This window comes from Mercenaria mercenaria, chromosome 1 (assembly GCF_021730395.1).
Source record: "Mercenaria mercenaria strain notata chromosome 1, MADL_Memer_1, whole genome shotgun sequence".
Taxonomy (NCBI): Eukaryota; Metazoa; Mollusca; class Bivalvia; order Venerida; family Veneridae; genus Mercenaria; species Mercenaria mercenaria.
In genome coordinates this window covers 23,378,992-23,396,613 of record NC_069361.1, presented here as the reverse complement: position 1 = coordinate 23,396,613, position 17,622 = coordinate 23,378,992, and the positions used below count along the sequence as shown (strand labels likewise).

Sequence of the window (17,622 nt, the reverse complement as noted above, 5' to 3'; positions counted from 1 at the left end):
TGTCAGTTCAGTTACTTATATAAAAGTATTTCTAATTATACTGGAATCATGTTACATTTACAATTACTTACAAACAATGCAAACATTTCTTTCATTTACCTGTTCATGTATATGTACAAGTCCCTCCACAATTTCTCTAAATAACCTCCAAACTCTGTCTGTATCTAGGTAAAGACCAGCATCTATACAATTTCTCAAAGTAGATTTCTCACAATACTCCATCTGTAATGAGATTAAACATCTTAGGCTTCAAGGTTTCAGATATTAAGCAGATTTCTCCTTTATAGATCTGCAGGGCTAATTTTGACCTCAGGGACATGATCTGAATGAATTTGTACAGGACAAACAAATGTAGCTGCATAGCAAATGTCTAACCTCTGCCTCTTCCAGATTCAAACAACATTTTTTAAAGTTTTTCTTATACAAAAATGTAATTACAAGTCAATGTAAAACAAGTAATCCAATTTTAACTGGAGAGGCATGACTTGAACAAACCTAGTAAATGACCACTACAAAAAATTTCAAGGAACTGAGGTTTTACACAAGAAGATTAGTGTTTCCTATATTAGTCTATGTACAAAAAGTGAGCCACAGTACAGGGCCAAATTTTGTAGAGGACCACCAGATGATGCTACACACCAAATATCTAAGGTGGCGGCCTTGTTTTTAAGATTTTAAAGTTCCCTTTTGATTGGCATGGCAACCAGAATTCTGCACGGAATGAAATAATTCAAAAATCTTTGACAGAGGACCATTCAAAGAACATCCTGGACAAGTTTCATCAACTTCAAACAAAATGTTTCAGGTGTTGTTTGAAAGGAAAATGTGATTGAATGACTGACCACAATAGCCAACCCTGAGAACAATGAGTACTAAAAAAACAAGGAGACTTAAGCAATACAAAGATGACAAACTATAAATTACTGAAAACTATATCAGAAATTGAATTAACAAGTAATATCTGCAAATACCTTCTCTACTGAATTTTAAACATTCTTACCTGTATATAAAGATACTGTTTTGGTAAAAACACAACATTTTGACAAGGGTCATCATTTTTCTTCTGTCCAGCATCAGTTACCTAAAATTTAAAAAAAAATATTTACATACTTTAATCATCAATTCTACAGTTCAGACTTTCCTTGACCAGACCATAAATAAATTTAAAAGCAAAACTTTTTATGAATGGTAAAACCTAGTACCAAAGACTTGGTCCCCTCATCTGAAGACAAGAGGGCGCTCACCTGAGAAACACACCATAACAGTGTAAACATGTTTGACCTAGTGATTTCATGGAAACAAATACTTTGGCCAATTTTCATTAAGACTGGACCAAAAATGTGGTCTCTTGAGTTTAAACAAGTATTTTCTTAGATATGACCTAGTGACCTAGTTTTTGACCCCAGATGATCCATATTCCAACTGGACCTAGATTTCGTCAAGGCAATCATTCTGACCAAATTTCATGAAGATCAATTGAAAAAATACAGCCTCTATCGTATACACAAGTTTTTTTCTTTGATTTGACCTTGTGACCTACTTTTTGACCCCAGATGACCCATTTTCAAACTCTACCTTGACTTCATTAGAGTAATCATTCTGATTAAAATGCATGAAGATTAATTGAAAAATACAGCCTCTATCGCATACACAATGTTTTTATTTGATTTGACCTAGTGACCTAGTTTTTGACCACAGATGACCCATTTTCGAACTTAGTCTAGATTTCATCATGGTAATCATTCTGACAAAAATTCATGAAGACTAATTGAACAAGAGGGCCAAGAGGGCCCTAGGTCTCTCACCTGAGAAACATACTATAACAAGTGTAAACATGTTCAACCTAGTGATTTCATGGAAACAAATATTTTAGCCAATTTTTATTAAGATTGGACTAAAAATGTGGTCTCTTGAGTTTAAACAAGTATTTTCTCAGATATGAGTTATTGACCCCAGATGACCCATATTCAAACTTGACCTAATTTTATCAAGGCAATCATTCTAACAAAATTTCATGAAGATCAAGTGAAAAATACAGCCTCTATTGCATACACAAGGTTTTTCTTTGATTTGACCTAGTGACCTACTTTTTGACCCCAGATGACCCATATTCCAACTGGACCTAGATTTCGTCAAGGCAATCATTCTGACCAAATTTCATGAAGATCAATTGAAAAAATACAGCCTCTATCGTATACACAAGTTTTTTTCTTTAATTTGACCTTGTGACCTACTTTTTGACCTCAGATGACCCATATTCAAATTTGACCGAGATATGATCAAGGCAATCATTCCGACCAAATTTCATAAAGATCAATTAAAAACTACAGCCTCTATCACATACATAAGGTTTTTCTTTGATTTGACCTAGTGACCTAGTTTTTGACCCAGATGAACCATTTTCAAACTTGGCCTAGATTTCATCAAGGTAATCATTCTGACAAAATTTCATGAAGATCAGTTGAAAAATACAGCCTCTATCGCATACACAAAGTTTTTCTTTGATTTGACCTAGTGACCTAGTTTTTGATCCCAGATGACCCATTTTCGAACTTGGCCTAGATTTTATCAAGGTTATCATTCTGACCAAAATTCATGAAGATCAATTGAAAAATACAGTTTCTATTGCATACACATGGTTTTTCTTTTATTTGACCTAGTGACCTAGTTTTTGATCCCAGATGACCAATTTTCGAACTTGGCCTAGATTTTATCAAGGTTATCATTCAGACAAAATTTCATGAAGATCAGTTGAAAAATACAGCCTCTATCGCATACACAAGCTAAATGGTGACAGATGACAGACAGACGCCAGACATCAAGCGATCACAAAAACTCACCTGAGTGAGCTAAAAAATGTGAATCTATATAATCATTCATATAGGCTGAAGAATGCAGTCTTGATAACAAAAATGGAGAAAGTCCCAAGTATATTCATGCTGGTTAATCTTTCATTGCTACTGTAAGCTTCAAAACTAATTATCATACAAATGATTGTGCATTCAGCCATTTAGACGTCTTTGTGTATAATGTCATTAGTATACCTTCTTCAGGCCACAGATGTTATATTTCTACATAATTATTTTAAATTTGTGTATTTATAACTTACACTGATTGCATCATTAGCCAGATCCAAATCATGTTCGAATACTATTGAAGAATCTGAATTATCTCCCCTGAAATAATGAAAAGTTGCGCTATGTCTCTGCTTAATAAGAAGAAGTATTAGCTATCAAATGAATAATAAATCAGAATTCCAAAATTACACTAGATCTTAAATAACTTGTAAACCCAACCAGCTTTCAACAAAAATAATGTTCTTAACATGAAGATTTGAATTTGAAAACAACAAGAAAAAACAAAGCCCAGTTACGGTGATACACTTATGTCATATTCACATATATTTGTTAGTTTGTTCTACAATACACTACAATTTCTTCCAATCCTTAGCTGTTTATATTATTTGTAAAACTAATGAAAATATACAAAACTGACATTTCTATTAACCTTTAGCCTGCTGGTGGCAAGTGGTTTTGCCTTTGCGACCAGTGCAGACCAAGATCTGCACTCTTCGCTATTCAATCAGCAAGTTTTCATTGAACACCCCTTGAATTAACAAGAGCTGTCGGATGACAGCGCGCTCGACTTTTCGTAGAATTGATTGAAGAATGGGGTCAAAATATTTCCATAGATTTTCAGACTAAACAAAAAAAAGAATTAAACAAAAAATGTTCCTGTATTTGTGGATTTCGATTAGTCTTGCACTAAATGGCAATGTGTGACCATGATGGCAAATATGTTAAGTTATATGCTAGGAAAAACATGGACTTATACAAAAAATTTAACTAATTTCCAAGTCCAAAAAGGGCCATAATTCAGTCAAAATAGTTGACAGAGTTATGTACTCTTGCCTACAGATGGAAATCATGTTGATAAACTAGTGTTAAAAGTTTCAAAGCCACAGTTCAAATAGTTTTGACAAAACGCTGACTTGTAAGAAAAACTGAACAAATTTCAAAGTCCAAAAAGGGCCATAATTCAGTCAAAATAGTTGTCAGAGTTATGTACTCTTGCCTACAGATGGAAATCATAATGATAAACAAGTGTTTAAAGTTTAAAAGCCATATGTCAAATAGTCTTGACAAAACATGGACATACACAAAACAGAACCAATTTCCAAGTTCAAAAAGGGCCATAATTCAGCCAAAAAAGATGAGAGAGTTATGTACTCTTGCCTATTGATAGAGACTATTATACTGAACAAGATATAAAAGTTTCAAAGCCATATGTCAAACACTTAACACAAAATATAAACTGGTACGAAAAACTTAACCAAGATTTCTAAGTCAAAAGGGGCCATAATTTAGTCAAAATGCTTGATGGAGTTATGTACTCTTGCCTACAACTGGACATTGTGATGGTAAACAAGTGTTGAAAGTTTCAAAGCTTTATCTCAAAAGACTTTGTCAAAATGTGGACTGGTACGAAAAACTTAACCAAGATTTCTAAGTCAAAAAGGGGCAATAATTCAACCAAAATGCTTGATGGAGTTATGTACTCTTGCCTACAACTGGACATGGTGATGGTAAACAAGTGTTGAAAGTTTCAAAGCTTTATCTCAAAAGACTTTGTCAAAATATGAACTTGTACGAAAAACTTAACCAAGATTTCTAAGTCAAAAGGGGCCATAATTCAGTCAAAATGCTTGACAGAGTTATGTACTCTTGCCTATAACTGGACATGGTGATGATAAACAAGTGCTGAAAGTTTCAAAGCTTTATCTCAAAAGACTTTGTCAAAATGTGGACTGGTACGAAAAACTTAACCAGGGTGTGATGCCGACACCGACGCCGTGGTGAGTAGGATAGCTCTACTTATTCTTCGAATAGTCGAGCTAATAAATGGTACTGCCCAAACTGAATGATGGACCAGTCTATTTTAAAAATTTAGCAGGCTAAAGGTTAATATGAAATGAACATGGCCTATGTTAATCTTAGAAAAACTAATAATGTTTCTTGACTTACAATTTCATAAATGAGAGGCCAAAAACATCTTCAGGATCCTCTTCATCACTGGAACTATCTGAGTCGCTGCCATGGAAACCATGTGGCATGGATCTAGATGGTTCAAAAGATATACTAAAATCTGCAGAGGGAGAATTTATTTGTGGGGCAAACTTTTCAATGTCATCTGTGAAACCCAGTGAGTCTTTTCCGAAATTACAGGGAAATACAACTTTCTTTTCGGAGTCGGAATCTTTTGGTGTTTCAGTCAAAGAAGATGAAGAGTCACTTTCTGCAGGTTCATCACTTGTTTCTATCCAAGAATTGTAATATCTGAAAAAGTAAAATATTCTTATATCTGTAGTCTTTTTGTGCAGATGTGTAAATTCACTGAAAATTTGTATTTTATGCATGTCAGAATATACGCCTATTTCTAACGGATTTATATCATATCAAATGTTGTAAATTCAGGCTCATGCAACCTCTGATCTTATCTGAAACTCACAAGTTTGTCTCTTGTCAATCAGTGTCATTTAGATGCTGTGTTAGTACTGAGCTAAAAATGTACCAAAATGAGAATTTGGCCAATAATTAGCAACTTCCAAAAGATCAAAAAGTACTGCACTTATTCTTTTTAAATAATTTACCTAACAACATTTTCATGGTTCAGTCGAGACAGTAGTTTAACTTCTCTGGTGATTTTCTTGTTAAACTGCTGACTTTTTGGATTCAGTGGTATTCTCTTGATAGCATACAGCCTTCCATCCAGCTTGTTCTTCACCTACAAATAATCAGTTACAAATACACATAACATTCACGTACACACTCCGACAACAAATTGATTGGTTCATGTCATGTCATACTACAAAGCTGTAAATTTTGTAACCATTTTATGTTAACCTTAAGCCTGCTGGCTGCAATCCATTCTGCCTTTGCGACCAGTGCAGACCAAGATCAGTCTGCACATCCATGCAGGCTGATCATGTTCTGCACTGTTTGCCATTCAGTCAGTACAATTTCAGTGAACACCCTTTTGAACAGTAAATGGCATTGCCTATATGACAATTCAAAAGCTTAAGCTGTTTTTAAAATTTGTAAATTGAGTAATGGAAAACTTTCTTAGCTCTAAATCTCTGGAACAAGTTTTGTAACACTGTTATTACCTTAATAACATCACCAAAACCTCCCTTGCCAAGTGACTTCAGTACATCAAACTCATTGGTAAGTCTCGACTGACCACTGGCCTCCCATGCAGTCATAAAGAGAGACAATTCTTCCTCATCATCCAAAGAGTTGTCTTTCTTGTCTTCTACAACACAAGTAGGAGTAGTGATGATAAAAGCATTCTTACAAGCATGTAAGAACTAACATATTTCAAAATACATAATTAACTTACTATTCAAGATAACAAGAAATGTATGATTCAATTGAAAAGTTCTTAAAAAGTTCTAAGATGATTTTACTAAGACTTTATATCTGTTGAAGACATTTGTTTGCATCTAAATACAGAAGGCAAGCTTAACTTTGGGACAGAGACCACAGATCTCCTTTTGAACACAAGATCATAACAAAGGCATAGGACATCACCGGATACAGCTTAGACTTATGTTTCCTTCATAAGTGACAGACATTTGCAAGAAATGAATCCACATTGGTAGATAGTGATTTAAATGTGTGACTTTGTAAAAACTTTTTTTACAGAGATCACTCCTATAGACACAAAGAATCTGCTTTAAAAGCATAATTATGTAAGCTGAATGAAAGATTTCTCAACTGAAAGGATCTGATAGTCAGGTGAAGTAACACAAGATGCCTTAACCCTTACTATGCTAAACACGACTGATTCTGCCTTTGCGACCAGTGTAGATCATGATCAGCCTGCACATTCATGAAGTCTGATCATGATCTGCACTGTTCGCCATTCAGTTATGTCTTTTTGGTACGCATCCCTTTTAACAGTTAAATGGTACTGTCCAAACTGAAAAATGGGTAAGTTCATTTTAGAAATTTAGCAGGGTCAGGGTTAATTATTTCTTTCAAAAGTCTATTATCAGTAAGTGTAATGTACTGACCTTTTTTGATATGTTTATCCTCTAGTTCATTGTGCACTGTCAGTAACTGAGGTATAGGTTCTCTAACAAACTGATGGTCTAACAGCTGAGAACATGAGCAACGAAGTTTGTCATCTCTCATTAAACACCTACAAATTTCATAATTTATTACACAGTAACTATAAATTTATATAAATAAATGATAAACAGGAACAGAACAACTACAAACAGCATTACAGTTTTCGTATTCGAAAATATCTTTGCAAAGGATCGACAGATAGATAAAACACTTGCATGTTTGAAACTCCAAATCAACATTTTCAGTCTTAAGATGTCTTGATCAAATAAAATGAGATTTTTAAAATGAAAAACCTGAATGTTCACAGAATTTTACATATATGCTATCACACAATTTACTTTAACTTCTGAGAAACTAGAGAAATTGAAATAAGAATATTTCAGCTAGAGAGACATTATTGTGTTTAAAACTAAGCACAAAATTCTTACTTCGCCAAAAAATCTTGAAACACTGCAGGCAGTGTGTGGGGTACTGTTGGTACAACATCATCTACCAGAGAACCCTGAGACAATGACAGTAGCAACACCCCCTGAAACAGACAGCAGACTTTAAGAACATAAATGTGTATTTGATAGTTAATTATCTCAATGTATTTTCTGACATCACATAAATTGTATGCATGCAGATAAAATAGCATTATCATTATGTAACTAGAGCTAATGACTGCAATACCAACTACTGTGAAATCATAAATATTCATGGGGGACTAATTTTCGTGGATTTCTTGGTAAAGTCAATCCACGAAATTTAATCCCGATGAAGAAGTAAATTCCATTCATTTTATGTTCAAAAGTTGAAATCCACAAATTCATATCCCCACAAAATTGCCATTTTGACCAAAACCACAAAATTTCATGCCCACAAAATTAAATGATTTTACAGTATCTAACATAATATACAATTCTTTCCTTCCAATTTCTTATGGAAGAGGGTGTTGTAATGGATTACTGACTTTATCATTGTTAAATGATATAAAATACAATAAAATTTTAACAAAATGTTTGTCAATTAATTAAGAATTTTCAGACAAATATTCAGAAATGTGTATTTTTATATTGTTTTATTCATAATAAAGCATGGGGTCCAGTTGTTACCAGTTGGAACACATCTTCTTTCTTGCTGCCCCGACCAGTGTATACAGGCTGCTTGGAAAATTTCACACCAGGTTTACCATCCTCAACAAGCTGGTACAAGTCACATAGTCTAAATAAGAAATAATGGAAAACTGCAAACATAGATCACATAAAAAGACTCTTAAAATTGTGCATATGTTAAATGAAGAATATCTATGAACACTTTTACAAACAACATAGGAAAATCACTATCAAATTGTTGCTTGATTGAATCATGACTTAGAAACAAATTTCTGTTTTTTGGTGTTTTTTCTTCCCTTTTTCATTTTTGGACAAAGTGATACAGTTAAACCCTACCTTTTGTTTATACTGTAATCTGCCAGCCTTACTCTTGCATTCATGTCTATAAAAACACTAGATGCCTGAAAATCAAATCACAGTTTCAGACATGCATCTTTTAAAGTTTTAACTTCAGCATGACAGTTGCAAACTTAATGTTCAATTACATATACAAGCAGGCCATGAAGGCAATGGCTTGCAACAGCTCAAAAAACAAAAATACACCAACCATACATCAACAAGTGAATAAGAAAAAGACAATTGTACAATAAAAGCATTTTACCCTGAGATTCTTGTGCGTAACATCTTTATTATGCAGATATTCAAGCGCCTGAAGCATTTCCTCAGTGTAACATTTCAATACGTCCATGGTCAATGTCTTTCTGGTCAGGTAAATGTCCAGGTTCTGACCACCAGAATACTCCATCAATACCTGAAATGTTATACTTAAATGTCTGTTGGGGTTTTTTAAAACAATTTAAACATTCAATTTAAAAAAAAAAAAAAACATTCTATCTGTATGGTTCCACCAGTACATCTCTAGATTTTGTCAATGCTTTGCATAAATTCAAAGGTAATTTCAGATGTTAATAATCATTAACAAGAGCAGTGCCTGCATGTGTCAATATTTGTCTGATAAGGGCCAGACTTTAGGCAATACATAAGACAAAGTTGTGGCTCCTGGCCTACTTACTCATCGACTGATGATGAAAAAATGTATAAAGTTTCGAAATTATGGCTGTAATAGTAGTAATGAAAAGCAGGAATTAACAAGAAATATAAACAAGAAATACCAGTTTCACCATGCTCTCCTAGCTAATTGATAGTAATTAATTTAAAATTTGCTGGAATAATAATCTCGGAAACACAGCTTAAGAAACTGAGTATTACACTTACATAAATGGTTATCTTTCCTGGTTCCTCTTCATATTTGAAGGCAAGATAATGCAATAAGTTTCTATGACTCAGCTTTAGCAAGGAAAACATCTCCTGTTCCATTGTAGTTACCTGCAGAACACAAAATATTATACTGTATTTATCAATTTCACAGAAGATATATTAATGACCAAAGCCGAGTATATAAAAATACTGCAGAATCACTAAATATTACACACCCCGTTGAATCATGCTAGTTTAATAGGTCAAGACTACAGCATAAATTATGTGATATGCATAAAACTGCCATGATTTTGATAATATTGATCTCTCCAATTTTCTCAATTTTTCAAATCATATAACATTGTGCATACAGCATTATCAGGCATTCCGTATCAGTTTAAAATGTGAGAGACAACATATTTTACTGCTGATGATAATAAATACTCGGGCAAAAATGCTAAAATAGTTATTTTTCTAATCTTAACTACTTGTGCACATTAAACAACCAAAGGTTATAACATTTACTTACTTAGTTGATACATGGCATGATACCCCATCCAGTCACATTCTACTAACACCAGGCATTTATAGAAAGCACAAAAAGGCATTACAAAAGGGGTATCAGATCATTGCACTGAACATGTGTGTTGAGTTTCAATCCATCCTCACTAGTGGTTATTGTGATATCAGCTTACATGGAAAGAACTTAACAGTCCAGAAAACTGACTATGATGTGGATGCAAATGAAAGGGTGAGTGCAATACCTCTACCTATCTTCAAATAATCAAGCTATAATGTGCTGCTGGGATGATAAATTAACATATACCTGTTTCATGTAAGTCTCCCCCTCCTTATCCTCGCTATCTTTACTACTGGCAGATTTATGTCCTATATGTGTCCACTTCAACACCCATTCTGATATTGCTACTAAGTCCCCAGTCTTTGTATCTACGCCAGCATAGACCGTACTCCCATGCACACCATGTCCTTAAACACATTCTTAGAAATTTTGATTTTTGACAACAATTATAAGTCAATATTAATACACATGCACTACATATTAGAATGTCGGTCAAATTTGAAGAAATGGGGCTTGAGTGTGTAACCAATGTTATCATATTACTATATTTGATTTTTGTCAATACCTGCTATGGATTTAGTACAAGAATAACAGTATTTAATTAACATGCACAGATAAAAGGCTGTAAAGTTTTATTATCATGGGCTAATTCCTAAGATAACAGTCTCTTTAACCTTTACGCTGCTAAATTTCTCAAATGAACTGGTCTATCATTCAACTTTGGTGGTACCATTTATTATTCAAAAGGGGTGTTCACTGAAAATTTACAGACTGAATAGCAAACACTGCAGACTAAGACAAGCTTGCACAGATGTGTAGGTTCATCTTGGTCTTCACTGGTCGCAAAGGAGGAATCACTTGCAGCCAGCAGACTGAAGGTTAAGATTGAAATTCTATTAATTTGATGCAAGAACATCAATTACCTAAGCATCTACCCCTATGAACAATCCTCTCAGATTTTGTGTTGAAAGCAAGCACCACGATCCCTCCTGTATGGTGCTTACAATGTTTGTGGTTGTCATCAGAACAACTCCAACTAATGCCCCTAAAAAACAACAAAATATGTAAAACAGCTGTACAGCATAAAGTGAATCACATGGTTCTGTATATGACATGCATTGCATTGCAATTTAACAACCCTTTATGATAAACTTCGAATTTTTTACTAAAGCATAAAACAGTATGTAGTACTAACATAAATATTATGTTTACATGATCCACATGAGATCCTGCAAGGACATATTGCATAGAAATATACCAATCATGCCTAATTTTGTTCTTAAACACTTATATTAAACTGACCTTTTTACATTAATAACTTAAATATCATGTCTGGAGTACATAATTATGCAGTCAGTCAGCCAAGGCAGTGATATAATGAGGATGCTGAAAGCAGTGGCTACTTAAGTTAGATTGAAGAATATCTGGAAAGTTGATCAACTGACCGACTGACTGACTTTGAAAGGCTGTCTAATATGTATACTAAATTATCACTATTATACAGATAATGTTAATCTTTTGTCTCAATATATCAAATATTATTAACAAAATATCTATGTCTGACCACACTGAATGCAATTAAAACAAAGATCACAGCTACCTTTTTCTGATCTGTTTCCCATCTCCATCACTACTAGCCACTTGTTGTTGTTGTTGTTGTACAGCAGGTGAGAGTGACCGCCTGGTTCCCTTCTTGTCCAGTGAGGTCAATGCTGCCCTCTGTGTAGTGGGGGAATCAATCGGTGACTTCTCTGGACTTGATCTTTCTTCTGCCTGGAAACATTATACCACAGTGCAATAACCTGGGATTTCAGTATCAATATAAGTAGCCTGCAATCATAATATATACACTTCAATCATTACATTACACCTAACACAGGCAATCATCATATCACAGCATATAACAAGCAGTCATTACACTACAGCTAACACAGGCAATCATCATATCATAGCATATAACAAGCATTCATTACACTACAGCTAACACAGGCAATCATCATATCATAGCATATAACAAGCAGTCATTACACTACAGCTAACACAGGCAATCATCATATCATAGCATATAACAAGCAGTCATTACACTACAGCTAACACAGGCAATCGTCATATCATAGCATATAACAAGCAGTCATTACACTACAGCTAACACAGGCAATCATCATATCATAGCATATAACAAGCAGTCATTACACTACAGCTAACACAGGCAATCATCATATCATAGCATATAACAAGCAGTCATTAAACTATGTGACCCAGGGTCACCCTCAATCATCATATCACAGAATATAGCCAGCAATCATATCATAGTCTGTATATGCAAGTATTATATCATGTGACCTTCAATATCAAAGCAGGCAGCTTTCAATCACGATATCATATTACAATGTTAGCCTTCAATCATCATATCATAGCAGATAGCTTACTATCATCATATTATAACAAACAGCCTACAATCATATCATGGCAGGTAGCATTCAATCATCATATCACAGCATGTTGCCATTAAGCACTACAATACTGTTAAATTTTTAACAAATTTAGTCTGATATGTCCATTTTTATTTACTTATTAAAATAATGTTGAATTCTTGACGATTCTGAAAAATATTACCAGAAATGCTTTTCATACCATGATCCAAGCTGCCCAAAACATAGTAGCTGTATCAATGCTTTACCACCACATCATGAATTATACTTAGTTCAAAGCCCACTTGGTGTCAAAGTTAATAGGGGCCCTAATTCATATTCAATTAACTGTAAAATATTATTAGGTAAAAGTTCAGTCTTTGTTTACATGTACTAGTGTTTACCATTTGTTAAAAGATTTTGTATATAGTAATCATTTTGACAGTGTACATGGTTGCCATTTTGTGTGAAAACTTTGATCTTATACTAGCAAATATTAGTCACAATGCCACAATGTCATAATCAGAGATCATATGGTAACTTTGTGAATGCTAGTCAAAACAAAGGTATCCTGAAAAATGAATATTTTACAGATCAGAAGGAGGCCTCCAATGACACAACGGGGCCTTCAATAATTATACTGCAACAGATGACATGCAATTATATAACACTGAACAATCTTCAATTACCGCACAAGAAACAGCCCAGATGTAGTAATGTTTTGAACAAAAACTGTTCTGAACACTTTTTCAGGTTCAAGGTGGTATCTTCTTACCTGTCTGGCTTCCTTCATTTTTCTTGTTTCTTCTTTCAGTATTTCTTTCCTTTTCTGTATCTGATCCTCTATCAACAACATCTGAAAGACAAACAAGAAACATGTCAGCTGCTCTCTCCAAAGGTGCTGCATACAAACCTTAGCAGTCCCATATTAGTAACAGAAGCAAGTTTAAACATAATAAGAGTGGCAGGCTGTCAAAAAAATATGCCTGTCATCGAACTTGGTCTAATTCAAGGACCATAATCCAAGAGTGCCTGAGGCGATTTGGCTGGTTATCTAATATGGTCGAGATATTATGCCCACAAACATTGTCACCAAGTTTGGTGAAGATCGGATGAAAACTGTTCGACTTAGAGAGCGGACAATGCTAAATTCGCAGATTTCGAGTAATTCAAGGGCCATAATCCGAAAGTGCCTGGGGCGATTTAGCTGGTTATCGAACTTGGCTATGATATTATGCCTACAAACCTTATCTGCAAGTATGTAAAAGATCGGATGAAAACTGTTCGACTTAGGGAGCGGACAAGGCTAAATTTGCAGTTTTTCAAGTAATTCAAGGGCCATAATCCAAGAGTACCTGGGGCGATTTGGCTGTTTATCTAACATGGTAGAGATATTATGCCCAAAAACATTGTCACCAAGTTTGGTGAAGCTAGGATGAAAACTCTTTGACTTAGAGGGCAGACAAGGCTAATTTTGCAGATTTCGAGTAATTCAAGGGCCATAACTCAAGAGTGCCTGGGGCGATTTGGCTGTTTATCAAACTTGGCCGAGATATTATGCCCACAAACATTGTCACCAAGTTTGGTGAAGATTGGATGAAAACGGTTTGACTCAGAGCCCTGGAAATGGCTAAATTTGCAGATTCCGAGTAATTCAAGGGCCATAACTCCAGAGTGCCTAAGGTAATTTTGCTGGTTATTTAACTGGGACAAGATATTATGCCCACAAACATTGTCACCAAGTTTGGTGGAGATCTGATGAAAACTGTTTGACTTAGAGAGTGGACATGCTTTTGGACGCCCACCACCCGCCCTGCCGCCCACCACGGGTGTTCACATAATACGCCCCGCTTTTTCAAAGACGGGTGTATAAAAATTCTAATTTAGGATGTTTCAGTTTTATATAAGAAGGAATACACCCAATGCACTTATCAGCAAGATTTTAGATGGGCAACTGGTCTCAATCATATAAAGAAACCTGACTCTTACTGGGCTGAAACCTCAACAGCAGGGGAATGGGCCAACACCAAAAATGGAAGATGTGCTGCAACTAGCAAACATTATATAATAAGCTGCAAACACCACGAGAGGGATGGGCTACAACTAGCATAATTAGAGGATGGGCTGCAAACACCACGAGAGGGATGGGCTGCAACTACCAAAAGTAGAGGATGGGTTTTAAATACCAAGAGAGGGATGGGCTGCAACTACCAAAAGTAAAGGATGGGCTTTAAACACCAAGAGAGGGATGGGCTGCAACTACCAAAAGTAGAGGATGGGTTTTAAACACCAAGAGAAGGATTGGCTGCAACTACCAAAAGTAGAGGATGGGTTTTAAACACCAAGAGAGGGATGGGCTGCAACTACCAAAAGTAGAGGATGGGTTTTAAACACCAAGAGAGGGATGGGCTGCAACTACCAAAAGTAGAGGATGGGTTTTAAAGACCAAGAGAGGGATGGGCTGCAACTACCAGAAGTAGAGGATGGGCTTTAAACACCAAGAGAGGGATGGGCTGCAACTACCAAAAGTAGAGGATGGGCTTTAAACAACAAGAGAGGAATGGGCTGCAACTACCAAAAGTAGAGGATGGGCTTTAAACACCAAGAGAGGGATGGGCTGCAACTACCAAAAGTAGAGGATGGGCTTTAAACACCAATAGAGGGATGGACTGCAACCACCATCAAATGGGGACAGGTGTACGAGACTAGCTGCAACTATCATGTGTAAATGAACAGTCATGGAGATAGACTGCAACCATTTAGAGTGAAGGATGGACTGCAGCCATTATAAAGGGGGGCAGGCTAAAACTACCAAGAATAAGAAATGAGCTCCAACTGTTAAGAATGATACATTTATTTATTTATTTGGGTTTTATGGCACACCAACACAGTATATGTTATATGGCGCCAAACAGGACTACAAATTTTGGTTCTACATCTCATTTACATCGAAATAAAAACATGAGGTATGGAATCAAAATTTGCATACCTGCTGGAATCACAGAGTTACTGCAAAACCAAGTGTCAAGACCCTATTAGTCGCCTCTTACGATCATGCAAGGGAAAGGCAGTGGTTCCAATTCTTTTCATACACAGATCGTCCCAGAACCACATGGGGCTAAGAATGATAGATGAACAGCAACCGTCAACAGTGGTGGACAGGCTGAAACCACTAAGCATGGAGTGAGATGAAACCAATAAGTTTGGGTCGGATAAAATCACGAAGTGTGGGGGATGGTTTGCAACTACCAGAGTGAAGGATGGACTGCAACCACCAAGAGTGGAAGTTGGCATGCAACCAGCAAGAGCATGGGATGCAACTTGGAGGAGTGAGACTTGTTATTCAAACTAAAGAAAGGCAAAGATAATAAATCTGCTGAGAGGCTTCCTTCAAAAAGTTTGTTTGCTAAAGAATGTGAGACCTCATTATATCAAGCAATCACTCATTTAAAGCACTAGCTAACTAAAAAGTGTACTAGAAGTCATTTTCATCCCTTCAAGCAGTAAAATGTTCATACTTCCTTCATCTCTTTCTTCCTCAGTTGTTCCTGTTTTCTTTGGTGTTCCTGGGCTTGTTTCTCCTCCTGTTTCTTCTTGTTTGACATCATTTCCTCATAGAATGATTTTGGTGGTGGTTTGTTGTTAGCATAGAGAAAATCTTTCACAAACTGGGATAGAACTAACATCATTTCCTAGAAGAAAAAAAGATCAAAAACCATGTCTTTAAGATTACCTGTCAATCCTGCTACTTTTTCTATATTTAGCACATGAACTCTCAAAACACTTTTCAAGTTGGAACCTAGATTACAGGTTGGTAATTTCTTTTTACCTGATGACATCAATGAAATCAATATAATTATTATAAAAATATGTAAAAGAACAGTGTATTACCAATAATCAATCAACCAACTAGAAGAGCTTTCAATAAAATCAGTATTATCTCTCTCCTTTATAGTGATTTCTGTGTTCTTCACTAAATAAAAACTGAACTTGGAACCACCATGGTCAAGTAATTAACATCATCGTCCCACACCCTTGTGGAAATTAATTAAACTCGGCTTTGGATGTAGAGTTCTTTCAGAATGGATGCAGTATTCCAGTGACAAGACACTGGGCTACAAAACCAGAGGTCTTGAGCTCAAGACCCTATTCCTTCAACTCAAAATTGCTAAAACTCAGATAAGAGTATCATGTATTAATAATTTACAACTGGCATGCTACAGAATTGCTCTTAATACTTGTTCTTTTGAAATCAAAATCAAAATCAAACAGAAAATTTACCTGTCCTATCATCTTTTCAGCTTCCTTTTCTAAATCACATTTCAAGGTAGATAACTGCTGGTTAGACAAACCCTTTGAATTTTCTATTTTCATCTCTGGAACACTGTTCAAGCAAGAAATTATACTTTAAGGAAGAAGTGTTACAGATTCTATTAGCCAACTAATGGTAAAAGTATAAAAAACAAGAGCTGTCTCCATAGGATGACATATGCCCCCAATGGCACTTTGAATGAGTAGTTATGGCCGATGTTAGAGTTTAGGACCTTTGACCTACGGAGCTGGGTCTTGCGCGCGACACGTCGTCTTACTGTGTCACACATTCATGCGTAGTTATTTTAAAATCCATGCATGAATGACAAAGATATGGACCGGACACGCCCATCAATGCACTATCATGAAAAATGACCTTTAACGTATAAGTGTGACCTTGACCTTTGGGCTACGGACCTGGGTCTTGCGCACGACACATCGTCTTACTGTGGTTCACATTCATGCCAAGTTATTTGAAAATCCATCAATGGATGACAAAGATATGAACCGGACATGCCCATCAATGCACTATCCTTTAACGTCTAAGTGTGACCTTGACCTTTGAGCTACGGACCTGGGTCTTGCGCGCGACACGTCGTCTTACTGTGTCACACATTCATGCCAAGTTATTTGAAAATCCATCCATGGTTGACAAAGATATGGACCGGACACGCCCATCAATGCACTATCCTTTAATGTCTAAGTGTGACCTTGACCTTTGAGCTACAGACCTGGGTCTTGCGCACGACATGTCGTCTTACTGTGGTACACATTCATGCCAAGTTATTTGAAAATCCATCCACCGATGACGAAGATATGGACCGGACACGCCCATCAATGCACTACCCTTTAATGTCTAAGTGTGACCTTGACCTTTGAGCTACGGACCTGGGTCT

General features: G+C 35.8%; 1 protein-coding gene across 1 annotated transcript in view; it reads right to left on the bottom strand.

Moving 5' to 3' along the window:
- LOC123543719 (eIF-2-alpha kinase GCN2-like) overlaps window positions 1-17,622 on the bottom strand; it is a 64,319-nt gene that overhangs the window by 23,915 nt on the left and 22,782 nt on the right. Inside the window, exons 3-20 of the mRNA XM_045329791.2 lie at window positions 16,697-16,799; window positions 15,934-16,107; window positions 13,191-13,271; window positions 11,605-11,777; window positions 10,928-11,049; window positions 10,251-10,411; window positions 9,443-9,553; window positions 8,829-8,978; window positions 8,564-8,628; window positions 8,228-8,336; window positions 7,562-7,662; window positions 7,076-7,203; window positions 6,167-6,312; window positions 5,651-5,784; window positions 5,025-5,336; window positions 3,110-3,176; window positions 1,001-1,081; window positions 100-222 (exon numbers count right to left, since the gene is read on the bottom strand). Of these exons, the coding sequence (XP_045185726.2) occupies window positions 100-222; window positions 1,001-1,081; window positions 3,110-3,176; window positions 5,025-5,336; window positions 5,651-5,784; window positions 6,167-6,312; window positions 7,076-7,203; window positions 7,562-7,662; window positions 8,228-8,336; window positions 8,564-8,628; window positions 8,829-8,978; window positions 9,443-9,553; window positions 10,251-10,411; window positions 10,928-11,049; window positions 11,605-11,777; window positions 13,191-13,271; window positions 15,934-16,107; window positions 16,697-16,799 (2,341 nt within the window). The remainder of the gene's footprint in view (window positions 1-99; window positions 223-1,000; window positions 1,082-3,109; window positions 3,177-5,024; window positions 5,337-5,650; window positions 5,785-6,166; window positions 6,313-7,075; window positions 7,204-7,561; window positions 7,663-8,227; window positions 8,337-8,563; window positions 8,629-8,828; window positions 8,979-9,442; window positions 9,554-10,250; window positions 10,412-10,927; window positions 11,050-11,604; window positions 11,778-13,190; window positions 13,272-15,933; window positions 16,108-16,696; window positions 16,800-17,622) is intronic.